This window comes from Ornithodoros turicata, chromosome 1, assembly GCF_037126465.1.
Source record: "Ornithodoros turicata isolate Travis chromosome 1, ASM3712646v1, whole genome shotgun sequence".
Lineage (NCBI taxonomy): Eukaryota > Metazoa > Arthropoda > Arachnida > Ixodida > Argasidae > Ornithodoros > Ornithodoros turicata.
The window spans coordinates 124,693,855-124,709,472 of NC_088201.1; the positions used below are offsets into that span (position 1 = coordinate 124,693,855).

At 46.6% G+C, this 15,618-nt stretch overlaps 1 protein-coding gene across 1 annotated transcript; it reads right to left on the reverse strand.

Moving 5' to 3' along the window:
- Window positions 1–469: 469 nt before the first annotated feature.
- On the reverse strand, window positions 470–8,296 carry LOC135368645 (uncharacterized). Its single transcript, XM_064602056.1, has 4 exons — window positions 8,165–8,296; window positions 6,332–6,539; window positions 2,655–2,789; window positions 470–533 (listed from the first exon to the last, which is right to left on the reverse strand). Exons 1-4 carry the CDS (start codon window positions 8,242–8,244, stop codon window positions 477–479), a joined length of 480 nt encoding a protein of 159 aa, XP_064458126.1. The 5' UTR covers window positions 8,245–8,296; the 3' UTR covers window positions 470–476.
- Between the last annotated feature and the right edge of the window lie 7,322 nt (window positions 8,297–15,618).

Below are 15,618 nucleotides of genomic sequence, written 5' to 3' on the forward strand. Positions count from 1 at the left end.
TTTTGCACTTATTCAAGGAGACACGATGTAAAGCTCGCCCCTTTGCGAGTGCATTTGCTGCGGTTTATGTTGACTCAGAGCACGTGCTTCAATGACAGCTATCAGCACGCGCACACTTCGTTTTTTTGAATATTTTCTATTTTGGGCATATTCCTTGTATTTTTCTCATGAGCTGTACGCTTATTTGTCTTCCATCATTAAGAAAAACCGAGTAGTCCCGATAGGAAACTATACATCCATTTCATTTACCCCAGTGGGGTAATGTAGTGTTTCAATGGCGAATGGGATGTGGATTCGTAAGTAGGGCCCACTTTGGAATAGTGAAGTGCAACACATCTGGAACTTTGTGAGTGATCTTTAATAGGCTGCCGTCCACAGTGCGTACGCTGCACCATTTTGGTTCCGGTTGGCATGTTATTCCACGCACATGCACAGAGAATACAGTGCTTCAAAATTTACGCTTCACCATGCTTACTCTAACGATGTGTATTAATGTCCGTCCCAGGGTCCACGCATTCCCCAGCATAGCAGACCTGAAACAGAAAACACATGCTTTTGCACATTCCTCTCATGGATAAGATAACGCAGTATGACATTTTATTTAGTTTGTGTTATTATTTGTAACTTCTGATGATTGCGTAACATGTGATTCTCTCCCTCCATGCCAGGTTTTACTTTGAGACCGTAGTCAACCTTTCTCTCTATTTTAGTTTTCATATCTAAAATCTCGCTCACAAGGCGGCGATGGCAATGCTGTAACGTAACAGGGCACGTGCAAGAATTGAATATGAAAGAAGATTCAATAGCTCTGCTGAACGGGAAATCTGGAGTATGCTCACCAGCAGTGTTCTCGATAGTAGTCTACGTCAGGTTGGTTAGATGTCTTTCTACACGCGAATGCAAGTATAACATTATACAGCACATTACAACATCCGGCCTCGGTGTCCGGCATATGTTCCACATATCTGGGATATAATCTGATGATAAGGTGGATATGGCAATAAAGTTGAGGCTTCTTAAAGGAGCATTCTAGAGGCCCACAACTTTGTTTCTGTTTTTGGTCAGTATTGAATGTTAGGCGGCCGAAAACAGTTTTCGCACAATTAGTGCAACCGTAGCGAAATTGGGACGCCTGCAATAGCTCCCCGAACCTCCCGCGCGCGAAACACCCTTTTTCGCCATCACGATAGGCACGTGATGAGCGCCACCACGCGCGTCACTATGTGACGTAGGTGGAAAGGACGCTCCTCATTGGACCTGGGATCACATGATCGAGGTGAGCAACATCGCGCAGGCCAGAGCGTCTGCTACCGCTTCGGAGACGCCATGCGTTCTCCGGCTACGTGATGTCCGAAACAGAGGGTTTGAAGGCTGTCCACGACACAACCACGATTTTTTGGGACCGCAGACACCACGGGAAGAACGAGTGGGGCGGCCCGAAATTAGCTGCGCTTGTACAGTGAAAACCCCGTGCTTCGCGACAGCGTGCAGCCTGTCCGGCCGTTTTCACCGCGCAGTTGGTTCAGTGGCTAACAGGTGGCGCCACATTACCGCCGCCATCGCTTGCTTTCTGCTACTGTGAATTCTGAGATTGCACAGAAGCCACGGATATATTACTCTTGTGATCGTATTCTTATTGTCTCAGGCTGCATATATGCTTTGTTGTTTTTAGAAAGCGTGATATAAATCATATAAAGAATAGAAGTCAACAAGAACCAGCTCGCAATGTTCGTAGCAGACGGTTTTTCCTACGAACGAATGAGGGGTTCTCTACCACCAACGTCACAGTAGAGTGGGTGCGGTCTGCAGTTGCAGCGCTCCGGGCTGTCACCGCGGCAGCGATTTTCCAAATTAATTGCACCGTGGTGAAACAATTTTGGACAGAAATATTTTGTGGGAATGCTTTTCACATACAAGTCGACAACAGTTTTTGGCCATGTTAGATACCACTTTAATGCTCCTTTAAGCATTTTTGCGGAGCCAGCGGAGTCAGAAGTTCAAATTTCTAATCTAATTTCACACTTCCTGTATTTACTCGCGTTGTCTGCCTTAAGTGCACGTCATGAGGCAGTATCCGTACTCTCAAAGGGCAAGCAACATAATCCTTAACCGTTTGTCGACGGGAAAGCCCCGTCGCTCAAGAATCACAGAGTGGAGGTCCAGCATCTAAAAAATGAAGGCTATATCTGTATATCTGTATGTCAATGTGTATCTGTATGTGTCTATATCTATATCTGTTACCTTCTGAGTTTTCAGTCACTCACTTCAACTTCACACTTGCAAGTGCAGCGAAAGCGTACAAGTTCCTGCTTTGTTGCATACAAGCATTAGCACCGCTTTCTACATATCCTTGCGAGTTGACCACAATCATAAAGTTAATGCGCTCTGAACGCCACACAACGACCTTCGTTAACTCATTTTTTTTTTATATCACCTCACAAGTTCGGAATTCATTACTGTAACCTCACATTTAATGCCAACATACTCACCACTGTGTGCCTTATACTCTGACCATTCTCATTTCCCCGGTGTTTTCGCAACTTTTGCTATGCACCTTTTGGCTGACAAATATGCGTTGCACATCCCTTCTCGAATGGTTATCAAAGGCCCCAAGGAAGAATAAAACCAATGAAAGCAAATGACGCTGGGGTCACCTTCTTGCTCATGTAACACTTGAAACCGTCCAACGATTTATAGGGAATTTGCTCGTACAAAGTCCAGGCCCATCCATAGCAGCAACGAGTCACGCACTCTTCAGTTTCCCATTCCTTGGTGTTTTTGAACCAGTCCTGAAAGGACAAAGGAAAGAAATTACCAGATGTGGTAATTATATCCCGAAGATTTGGCACAAAAATTAAGTTATTTTTAACGCCAATATTAGGCCGCAAAAAAATTCGATTTAGGGGATTTAAGTGGTGTTACAGGCACCAATCAGTTTGGAGTACGTCAGTCTGGCCCTACGGAAATCACAGAACGCAGAATGAGTTCGATTCCTAAAAACAGAACAGCAAGTAAAATTAGGGCTCCGCTGTTTTCCTTGGAATATTATGTGGTGGTCCGTGGATGACGATCAAGCCGCGCCTCTACTGCCGCACGCCACTGCGCCTGGCAGCCAACCCCACCGACACCGTCCTAGCGTAAGGCCACGAACATCTGACCGCTGGGACAACCCACCATCGTCGGTCAGGACTCGTGTGGAGGAGGACCATCTCCTCTATAGGTATATGAACTTGAGGAATTACTCTTCGCACTTACGGTGGGAACACCTTCTTCAATCTCAGGGCATCCGCAAGACATGTGACGTGCGTCATCCTTGGAACGCCTTCAACAACGTAGCAGCGCGGTGCATGTATATGGTGCAGCATTCGTGCAGAGAAGTACAATGCATTTTTGTCGGCGACTCCATACGGATAAAGGGCCCTTAGAGAAGCGTTGAAAATGTACACCACTGAGTCACCATTCAAGTGGCCTGCTGGAAATCCAGAGCGCGGCCTGCTCGGTTCCTTCGTCTCGAGTTTTCCAGTCATCGTGTTAGCGATGTATCGACGTTAACATGAGTAAATTTGATGCAGAGAAGCCCATATGGTACGTCCTCGGATCCTAGACCGAAGGTTGCACAGCACATGTTAGTACGTAGATACAAAGTTATTCTTCTGGAGCGTCAACTCACACGGAATTTTTGTATTCCAGCAACCAACAACATTATTTCCAGAATTTGTTCGGAATTCCTTTAAGAACTGGGGTTTCGTGTCTGATGATTGAATATAAGTCGATACAAGTGGTATGCACAAATCAGCGTGTAGTGTGTTTTGGGTTTATGTACAGGGCATCGTTAATAAAGCTCTGAAGGGACGTCGACGAAAAAGCTGAAGCATAACTGTATGTACATGCGGACAGCCGTCGCCCCATGCTGGTTATACGTTTCTCGCATGGCTAGTGTGTGTGTGTGTGTGTGTGTGTGTGTTTTCAGCAATTACCAATAAATCGAATAACGCTGTGCAGCAAGGCACCTGTAGTCCTTACGCGTACGGCTTCGAGGAGAAGACGTTTGTTGCACTTTCTTTCTGCACGCAAAGCTGACAGAATGCCACTTCGTCATCGGTAATGAAACAGCCAAAGCTCTTGTGGGGCCCGTGCACGACAATGACGTCGACGCTCCACAACTACCGCGCTGCATGGCACAAGTCAATCAGTTCCATGGACACCGTCCCGTGAAGCCACGGGTGAGAAGCTCCCCGCACATCTAGCGCTCCGGGACATTTCATCATTGTCGCCATCTCCACCATCTCCTCAGCATTTGGTGACACGGACAATGAAAACCACATTTTGGTAAACAATTCGGCCATTCACCATCCCAAATTTTACATCGACTGCACGATCATCCACGGACTACTCCGAAAGCCACCACGGGTGGTTCCTGCGCCGTTCCTGGTCCGTGCCTCGTTCTTCCGATGAATCGCTAGGCGACGACGCTCAGCGCTCACTTAAAGGAGCAGTAAAGTGGTATCTAACATGGCCAAAAACTGCTGCCATCTTGTAAAGCAGTATGTGAAAAGCATTCCCACAAAATATTTCTGTCCAAAGTTGTTTCACCACGGTGCAATTAATTTGAAAAATCGCTGCCGCGGTGACAGGCCGGAGCGCTCCAACTGCAGACCACGCCCACTCTACTGTGTGACGTTGGTGGTAGAGAGCCCCTCATTCGTTCGTAGGAAAAACCGTCTGCTACGAACATTGCGAGCTGTTTCTTGTTGACTTCTCTTCTTTATATGATTTATATCACATTTTCTAAAAAGAACAAAGCATATATGCAGCCTGAGAAATAAGATTACGATCACAAGAGTAATATATCCGTGGCTTCTGTGCAATCTCAGAATTCACAGTAGCAGAAAGCAAGCGACGGCGGCGGTATTGTGGCGCCACCTGTTAGCCACTGAACCAACTGTGAGGTGAAAACTGTCGGACAGGCTGCACACTGTCTGGAAGCACACTGTCTGGAAGCACGGGGTTTTCGCTGTACAAGCGCAGTTAATTTCGGGCTGCACCACTCGTTCTTCCCGTGGTGTCTGCGGTCCCAAAAAATCGTGGTTGTGTCGTGGACAGCCTTCAAACCCTCTGTTTCGGACATCACGTAGCCGGAGAACGCATGGCGTCTCTGAAGCGGTAGCAGACGATCCGGCCTGCGCGATGTTGCTCACCGCGATCATGTGAGCCCAGGTCCAATGAGGAGCGTCCGCAACACTTGCGTCACATAGTGACGCGCGTGGTGGCGCTCATCACGTGCCTATCGTGAAGGCGAAGGAGGGTGTTTCGCGCACGGGAGGTTCGGGGAGCTATTGCAGGCGTCCCAATTTCGCTACGGTTGCACTAATTGTGGGAAAACTGTTTTCGGTCGCCTAACATTCCATACTGACCAAAAACAGAAACAAAGTTGTGGGCCTCTAGACTGCTCCTTTAAAGGGACGTTCGCTTGCGAGTAATCCGCCCGTGGAGTGAAGCGACGTGTCGAGAAGCTCCCCAGCACATCCGGCACTTCCAGACATTCCATCATTGCCGACCAGGAGCCATGTAGGGGAACACCATCTCCTCTACACTCTCTATCCAATAAATCAATGAGGTGTAGTTTGTCCGACATTGTTTGCGGCGTGTCGCAGTTGAGTAACAGCTAAGAAAATCTTTTTTTTTTTCGAGTGTATGAGGAGTTGTGTCTGCTTGTAAGCGAAGGTGGTGCTTGACTGAAGAGTAGAGTAGTAATACTGCTTATTTAGCGTTACCAATAATGTAAATCGAAATATAATTACAAGGAGCTAGGTCTTTTACCTTTTCTCCGTCACGACCGAAAGACGTAGCATGTACCGATGAAGACAAAATTTAGGATGCAGATGATGAGTACTTTAGTGGGCACTGCCTGCTACTTTCTACAATACTTGTACTATGGCGGTTGATGCCTCATAGCTGACACTGAAACCCCGCAGGAATGATTCCATGTTAGAGAGCAAAGAAACATTTGGCTGCAGCTCAGGAGAAGGCAGTAAGTGACGAGTTCAAAATATCACGAAAAAACAACCCGCTTTCTGGACCAGGTTTCTTGGAGAGCAGTACATCTTCGTACAGCAGTATACACCTGTAGATCGAACAAACATCATCGGTCACATTCTAGCAAATTTTATTTTTTTCAGAGATTTCAGCGCCTTTTATCGTCTGACGTACTGCAGCAATCCAAATCTTCCTTACCGCCCCCCCCCCCCCCCCTATACTCAGCATTTCTTGGTAGGGCTTTCAAATACTTTTCTATCACCTGCATTCTTATAAGCGTTGGAATATTTCTTACGTCACAAATGTGGATATTGGCTTTGTCCGCAAATGGCATGACGGCTCTACAGAACACATTTCGGTCGACGTTCGTCCCAGGTAAGTCCTTATCGAGGATCTCCAATGGGGCCTCGTAAGCATTCCCAAAGCATCCTCGTTCATCACTTTCGTCGCTGTTCTGCAATGGGTTATCGCGCTTAAACTGTATGTCCTCTTGCAAACGTTTCCTGCAACAAAAATTACATTGTAGGATGAGGATGCGATGTTTCTCAATCATGTGTCATTATGATTTTGTTATGTACTGTTTACCAAGAAGTACAGAGAATGCAAGCATGAAAGATAGGTAGTAAAAACAGCTAAAACATGGTACAACGACGTGACCTTCTATTCTGCAGCCATTAAGCTAAATACACGTGCGAACATTTAAGACATTTTAGAATTGTTTCATGCGTTTATATTCGCGAATGCAATGAATGTACACGTGGCACCTCGAAATTCCAAGATGGCGGACGAGTCCAGGTTTCCCTAGGAAAGCGAGCGTAGGGACTGTGGTGTCGACCGGATCATGTTAATTTCTTTCAGTTTTTAATATGCACATATTAATATGCTTCATGAAAATGTGATTAATTTTGTGTGCTGGTCATCCCATGCTGTGCAGCTCAACTCAGAGAACTATGCAAAACATTTCCGTCGTCGGAGTTTGTTTAGAAACGACGGGAGTCGATCAAACGGAGGAGGCGTCTTAAAATCGAAGAAGGCAAAGCAGAGAATATTTGCTTAAGAAGAGTGACATAGCATGTGTTACGGAATTTGGATTAGTAGTATGCAAGTAATGCCATTTTTGAGTTTCTCCACCAATAGCCCCGTAGCATGTGAGCATTGTAAGCGAACAACAGCTCCGGTCGACGTAGCGTCTCTAGGGATTAGATAGCTTTCGTCGAAACTTTGAGACGCAAGTAATCATAAAAAAATGTATTGCACAAGTCAGCGTTCACATGGGCATTTGCAAGAGCTCAAGAGAACACTTCTTTGTTTGGTGTGGTGATGACAAAACGCCCTCATGTGCTGTAAGCCCGGTGTTTGCACAACTCTGTAACTGTATGTCAAAGGTATACGTGAACAATACATAATTTGAAAACCCTTGGCGCACACGTATATGTCTGACACTTTGTCCTGGCTTAACACGCATACACGTGCAATTATTTAACATATACGCTGCGCGGCGAACATCTGAGCGCTACAGGCGAGATGCTCTGGCAAAGTGAAGTATTCTTTTTCTGCACTGCTCTTGGCACTCACGTACAACTTGGTGTGATATTTTAATCTTTGCCAGTCATTCGTTGATACTTGTGCGGCATCAGACAGAAGCGTTCTCTGTTCATATGAACCCCGCAGGTCATCCATAGTGGATGCTTGTCTACGCCGCTTTAGTACGGTGATATCGTCTACTTTGCGTGAGGTCTGAAAATGCGTACACGTTAGCGCGACGAAGAAATGCCGGTTACTTGTTTTGTATTACTAATATTAACATTTAAAAAAAAACGTGGTGACAGAGTTCATCAGGAAACTCGGGCGATGGGTCAACAGATGAGTCTTGCGCTCCGTTCTTCTTGATTCCGAAATTATTAAAAGAAAACGTGGGGTATTTCCAACAGGCTGAGAAGAAATTAGTATTGAAACATTCGTCTTTTTGATTTCGATACGTTCTTTGTTCTGTCCATAAGCAACAGAAATCTTTCTTTCAAGTTTCTTTTTTTTTTTCTAAATCGCCATTAGGTGTCCACGGCTTCGCTGGAGTCGCGAATATGCTCCAGTATTTTACCGTAATTTAGGCTTCCTCAGGAACACTTACTCAAGAGTCTCCCTCATCCCGCTTTTGCTGCACTCAGAAAACTTGTATGAATTGGAGCCAAGGTGCATGTAATTCCCCATGACAAAGCCATCTTCCCACTTGCAGTCAGTATCATTAGTGTCCCAGGGAGCTCCCAACCTGCACGAGTAAGCAATGAATTACACTAAAATGCAAAACAAGTTTCGCTGAATGAAGTGCAATGGAAGTCGTGAGGATAATATAATCGTTATTAATGATATCAAATGGACACTGAAATGCAAATGCAATCCCTCACAGCAATGCAAAAGGAACGGGACTCCTCCGATGAGTCGTTCACATTGTATGCGTGAACGAAACCGCAATTGGGGTAAGGTTGAGCAGGATGAAAGAGAAATTTGCAGTTGAATATGTACTTTTTTTTGCAAAAAACTATCAATAGCCGCATTCTCAGGGAGCTTCAGGCCTGTAAACATAGAACTGACGTAGCCGGAGTAAGGTAAACACAGAACAAGAAATTCAAAATTCACAGATTGTCTCATCTTGCCCCGACCCTCGTGACAAGACGAGACACGCCGTGGTAATGAACTATGCAAATTAGTTTTTAAAATTCAATCAGACAAAGTAAAGCCTGTGGGCCCCTATACAATCCTCGTGAGCCCACAACCCACATGCTATGCAATGAAACCACACAGAACCAGGTGGTATTTTGCTGCACCCTCCTTTGGCACCGCCAGTCTGATGTGTCACTACACGCTCGCTTTTGCGTGCGATTCTGCTTTGCTGGAAATTTCCTAGGAAAGAGGAAATTTTTTTCGAAAATCAAGCAGCTCTCCTGTGCATTAAAAACATGGGCATCCGCGGTTCCCTTGCCTCAGTGGTGATAGCCATCCTGTGCGCCCTGAAGTCCCTACAAGATCGCTCCCACTACGTTGCCTTTCAGTGGGTTCTAGGGCATTGCGGAATAACTGGGAACCACGAGGCCGACGCTGCCGCTGCACACCAACAACGACCTTCTATGCCCATTATACTCTCGAGAGGAGACAGAAGATCCCTCCTCAGGCATTTGTCCGATTCCTGGTCTACCCTACAGTGGCAACACGACATTCCAACTACCGTATTTTCACGCGTATTAGCCCCACCGCAGATAAGCCGCAGGACTCGTTTTTAGATACATTTTGAAAATGTTTTTGCAGATAAGCCGCACTCGCAGATAAGCCGCGGGTAATACGACGCGACTGCTTTGTGCGCTAAACCAGTGATGCACAAACAAAATCAATAGAGACTCTCAACGCTCGTCGACGGCGTGCTCCCTGCCAGCTGCCCTGTTCCCGTACTGGTCCGCAACGTCGACGACTTTTAGTTTGAAGCCGCTGTCGTAGCTGTGCCTCCGCGTTGGAGCCATGCCTTACCTCTAACTGCCGTGCCCGTGTCCACGAATGCTGCTGATCAGGTCAAATGAGAACTGACGCTTAGCTGACCACGTTTTATCCCGATGTCAGGTGTATTGAACCCTTCCTGCCGACAAACGAGACTGTGGGGAAGGCCATAAACCCTGTGGTCCACATTCCGGTGTCGGCATGATGAATAACAAAGGAGGTCAGTTCTAGAGTTCTACTAAGATCGCATTGTGCCCTTGTTGCTTCCTCGTCCTCTGAAGTCACTCATCCACAGGCTACGTCTGAATGTGGCCTTCACTCCGTCCTATCGATACCGGCTAGGCTGTGAGCCTAGCCCTATGTGCAACGAGTGTGGCGTACTTGCCAACGTTAAGCATATACTCCTCCGCTGCCGGACCTATGTCAACGAGGCGTAAACTGCAGTCACAGCTTGCCACCCTTGGCTGCCGCCCCTTCAACTTGTCGACCATCCTCGGCCCTTGGGACACCGCGGCCGACTCCAGGGCGGCCTTACGTCACGTGGTTGACTTCTTTGAGGCGACAGGCCTAAAGGACTCATTATGACCCCAGCAGCGCCCTCGGACATTCCCACCATCACGATCACGTCCAGCATCGTCATCGCCACTTCCATCATTCCGGTCATCTCTCATCGTCATCACTCATCATTGTCACCACTCATATTAGACCCCTAGCTATGGGGTAGCGTTCCACTCCTAGAGTGGAAAACCTCCCCACTTCATCATCACAATATACATGTTGTTGTTGTTCGAAAATTATAAGAGAATACGCAATAAGAAATATCTGAGGGACAAGCATAAAGAGCCACCTTGCAAGTGACTTATGCATTTCTGAATTACATTAAACTTAAATTGCATTCAATTTAAATTACATTAAATTGTCGCACCTTGCGACGTGCATGTCATCGGATGAATTAATTTTTCTCTTCAACACCGGAAAACCAAGAATGCCAATATTCTGCACGTACCTAAATGAATGAATAAAGAAATCGCATGTGAACTTCCATCGACAGAAAAAGTAGCGAAACGCTGTTCCACAGATTACAAGACAAAGGACTACAGAAACTCGTACCTTTTTAGCGGGTCTTTACATTTCAGGCAGAAGTAACCGATTTTTTTTCTCTCTCTCCCTTCAACGCATACAACAATACGTACAATTCTCACGTGCAATAAAGCGGACATGCAGAGCAACCTACGAGTAAAGTTTCAAGCAAATGGGGCAACGCGTGTGTGAGACATGTGGCGGCGAGCGAAAAATGTCGCGTTTTGCCCCGTGTCTCATCTTGCCCCACCTTACCATACGTTTCCCCTGTTGTCTTCTTCTTATGAAGGGCGCCCAAGTGGCCCTTCTTCTCAACTGATTTTGCCAGTCATCGCATGAGATAGTTTGAGGAGACCAATCACATACTTCTTGAGAAGGAGGGCGAAAAGGAAATGCGTAAATTGTCGGTTCGTTCGCGAATACATCAGGAATGACGCGCCGGACGAGACCCGTTTCTTTTGTATTACTGTCCAGGTTGCTGCTTTGTATTGCTATTCAGCTTTCATTCTGCAATTACATTTTTGCACTCTAAACATTTCAATTATACGCGTTCTGTAATTCTATTTTTGCACTATTTTTGCCACTTGAAGGGTGTCAGTGAGAGGCACCTTCCACGCCTGCTCGACGAGCAGCCTTGATTCTTGTAATATTCATGTAAACCGGTTGTACGCTTATGTGCGGCTAGGCGCCTCTATCTGAGTACCGTATCGAAATTTTCGCTTGTACAACTATCTACTATTGTATTGTGTATTGGGCAATGATATAAAATGCGTGAATATTATATCCTTGTAGCTCGCAAAAGGTTTAGTTGTTTTGTCTCCTGTGACTTACGCTAGATTCAACGGAAGTGCTCTCACATGTTTGCAATCAGCCGTACCGCTGGCTCTATACCGCGGTAGAACTTGCCATCATCCAAACCCAAGGCATAGTTGTAATCTGTGCAAACTCCTCCTTCATAAGTCATTCCAGGAACTGTAAGAAAGAGTATTTACAGTAAGAGTAGTAACAGAGAGAAAGTATATATCCTGTGAGAACACGGAAAATTACCACTTACCTTCAGCGGTAAATCAGTGTGTGTAAAAAAAAAAAAAAGAAGAAAACACTGAGGTGAACCCCATATTTTTTTTTCTTTCACTGCGGCGTGTTCCGCATCGAATAAAATCAGCTTCTGGGAAAGAACGGCGCCTACGGAGCCTATCGGAGAACGAGGGAACGTCGTCACGTAAAGTGGTCCCCTGGCACGTGACTCGTTCAGTTGAAGCAGGTGTACGCAGTGCGTGAGCCGAGAACAAAGAATAAAGACAGGGGACTTCCCTACGGCACATGAGGATCGTCGCGGCGTTGCGCGGCTGCTTTCTCAGGCTGTTTTTGGAAGGTGGAAGATTGGCCTAGTTGGTCATAACTGAGGAGCGCAAACAGACGAGGACACCGCACAGACATGGACGAACGCCATGTCCTGCTCGTCTCTGTCTGTTCTGTGTCCTCGTCTGTTTGTGCTGCTCAGTTACGTCTTTTTGTAAATTTCACTGCGCAGTTATAGCGCACGGCAAAGCGAAAATATTTTGCATTCGGGCTCCTGATGGACAGTTTGACGAACGAGACAAGGTTTCCAGTCATGTTAAATGTCACCTCATTGCTCTTTTAAAGTACTACAACGAACTAAAAATATATTTATTTATTTCATTTCGTATTATATATCATTCTCATTGAAACGACGAATTTCCGGATTCAGCACTTAATTTTGTGACACTTCCTGTTTACACAGAGAAGCAATCTTGGGAGAAGACAGTGTGACACATGTGGATTGCAATGAAATCAATTTGGCGCGATCCTGAAGGTATGATATTTTGTCATTCGTGGTACATTAGGGATACGCCTGTAGTTTTAGTCAACGTGAAAACGTCGCGTCTCAACCAGACGCATTGTATATGTATATAGCGGATGGCACGCTCCAATTTTGCCATATTTGTACACCTGTACGCATTCTTATTTCCCGTACTACGGTCTACGCCTGTTCCTGCGCGTCGCACGGGGAGCGCGCAAACATATTATTCGATAGTCTACGGCGTACACCTGCTGGGTGCGCTAGAAAACGTGCGCTAGAAAAGAACGCGCCCGTCGCACTGTTGTCGGGGGAACGCTCGATGCGCTTCAGGGCTTATGCAACATTTCCAACCTTGAACATCGCGAAACGCGTTAATGAACGGCGCCACACAGATGGATTTGTTCGTTAGCTTTTTAAAATCTGAAGTTTCCAAAAACCTCCATGGGAGCGGGATGCTACCAAATTGCGGGAGTCTTACACTCTTAAAAATGAACTTCGCCACACAGCAATCTCCGGGCCAGTCATTATCCAGAATTATAACGTTCTGGCCCCTATTTTGTTGAAACCGGGAGGCGGGACCTATTTCGTACTCATTATGTCATACATAATACATACAAATCAGGGACGATAACGTTGTCATTCGGGATGATGCTGGCTAGGGGCGTGCTATGAGGTGAAACTGGTGAATTGTGCCCCTTAACGCGCTAAGACACTGCACCGCTTAGTCATCCAGCCGATTGCTCTCCTTCTCCGATTATAGCTCCATATCGAGTACCATTTGTCCAGGAGTGTATCTGAGTAACATTTTAGAATAGATATAGATATGAAAGGACGTTTCTACCTTCAGTATAGTTCTTAGGACTCATGGCCCTTAAAGGAGTACAGAGGGCCATCCAAAAAAAATTTCAGATTAAGACATCTGATGAAAGTGTGTGTGTCATTATACCGAACAGCGCGAAAGGTTTTGATGTGTGCAATCTGTTTCCCAGAAAAAAACTCACATAAACATAGCTCCCCGCGTTCACTCTTAACTCGCCACTCCAGCTATAACGAGGATGAGGAGGTATGATGCCACGTCACCGATGACGGTATAAGGAGACTTCGTTCTGGTTCGCCGGTCAGTGGGGGTCAGCGCCTTGTCCCTTTGCCGCCGTAAACCTGTTTTGCAAGTTCTCCCGGAGAATTGGGGATAGAAGGAGCGGCCGAAGCATTACCAAGCAAGGAGAAAGGCTTTATCAGAACCCCGAACAGCCGAGTAGCAGAGGACAGCGGAGTAGCAGGCAGCATTTCTCTGGGCCAATCAGCGAGCGTTCTCCTTATAGCGTCAGCGCGAGGTTCCAGGCAGATCACAGGCTGGTACTGCTCTTCATCACCGTTGCGCACGGTCGCTTTTTGCGGCGTATTTTAAATTCAATTTCTCCGATAATTATGACTCTGTGGTGTAAATTACTTCGCATGGTGCATCTTACTGGTCTACTTAACAGTTTTATAGGAAGAAAACTGGGTGTTAAAAATGACTTCTGTGCTACTTTAAGGGCTGCTTATACTCTAACGGCAGACAGCGTAGCTTGTGCAGCGTGCCAGCGTCATGACACGTGTGCTTGTGCCCGAGCCCGCTGATTGACTCTGCACGTTCTCTGCCGCTCCAGTATAAACACGACGGGAGTCGTAATCGTCGTTGCGCTCGCTTGCTCGTCGAAGTTACGCCTGAGTATGAACAGCCATTTACTATGTCCACTAGGCACTCTCAATCAAAACTTCCGGCAACTTAGATTTGCAACCTGGTGATACGGCCGGTGTTTGGGGTGGAGCCTGATAGTTGATTGGTTTACCGTAGCTCCACTCCTTTGTGCTAATTACTTGGCTCCGCCCCTTCACGCTGATGGGCCCATGCTAAGCCTACTGATCTTTGATTGATTCACCATAGCTCTGCCCTTTATGCTAATTACTTGGCTCTACCCACTTCATGCTGATTGGTGCATGCTGATCGCTGAGCTCCAGTGATTGATCCATTCTAAGCCCTCAGATTGGCCCCTACCGATTGGCCCTCGCTGGCCCATTCTAAGCCCACTGATCGGCCGACTAGGCCAGCTGAACATAGCCTTCACCACTGCCCTGCCCCTCGTTCTAAGCTCGCTGAACTTAACCTTCACTAGCGCTCGCCAGATGGCAGCGACTCGACTGCGGCTTTATCTCATACGTCCAAACTTACCTCTTTACTAGGTCCGCCCACTTCGCGTTGATTGGTCCATTCTAAGCTTACTGACTTCTAAGCCGGTCCACGCTAAGCCTACTGATCACTCTACCAGACTTTCTAAACGCTCTAATTGGTCGCTACCGATTGGCCCTCACTGGCCCGTTCTAAGCCCACTGACACCAGATGGCACAACTCTTTTTTAGCTCTGTCTACTTCACGCTAATTGGTCCATTCTAAGCCTACTGATTGGCCCTTTACACCGTTTGGTCAATTCTAAGCCTACCGATTGGTCCATTCTAAGCCTACCGATGGCTTGTCCTGATTGGTCCACGCTACTTACCTCGTGGCACAACTCTTTACTGGCTCCACCCACTTCGCATTGATTGGTCCATTCTAAGCCTACTGACTTCTAAGCAGGTCCACGCTAAGCCTACTGATCACTCTACCAGACTTTCTAAACGCTCTAATTGGCCGCTACCGATTGGCCCTCGCTGGCCCGTTCTAAGCCCGCTGATACCAGATGGCGCAACTCTTCACCATCTCTGCCTGCTTACCTATGCTGCCTTACTTGCTTACTACCTTACTTACTACCTACCTTACTTACTACCTTACTACCTCATGCTGGTTCTAAGCCTACTGACTTCTAAGCCGAACAACGCTAAGCCTACTGATTGTCGCTTCACACTGAAGCCTACTGATGGCTGGCCCTGATTGGTCCACGCTAAGCCTACTGAACAGTGATTTGCTAGCCCGCATTTGTCGCTCCTAAACAACAATGCACTGTAAAAAAAAGACGTATTTTTCTTATACCGTCGTCTGTAAACTTCCACGGACGACCGCCCGTCTGCTACGATAACGGCATAACAGGCCGTTGCTTACAGATTTAGATTATGACCCGTTCTATTTATGGAACAGAGCCCGTCGTTTTAATGCGGATTCGTGCGTAATCTTGTAGCACGGAGATGCGCCCATTTTCCAAAGAGAAGTCATCACCCGT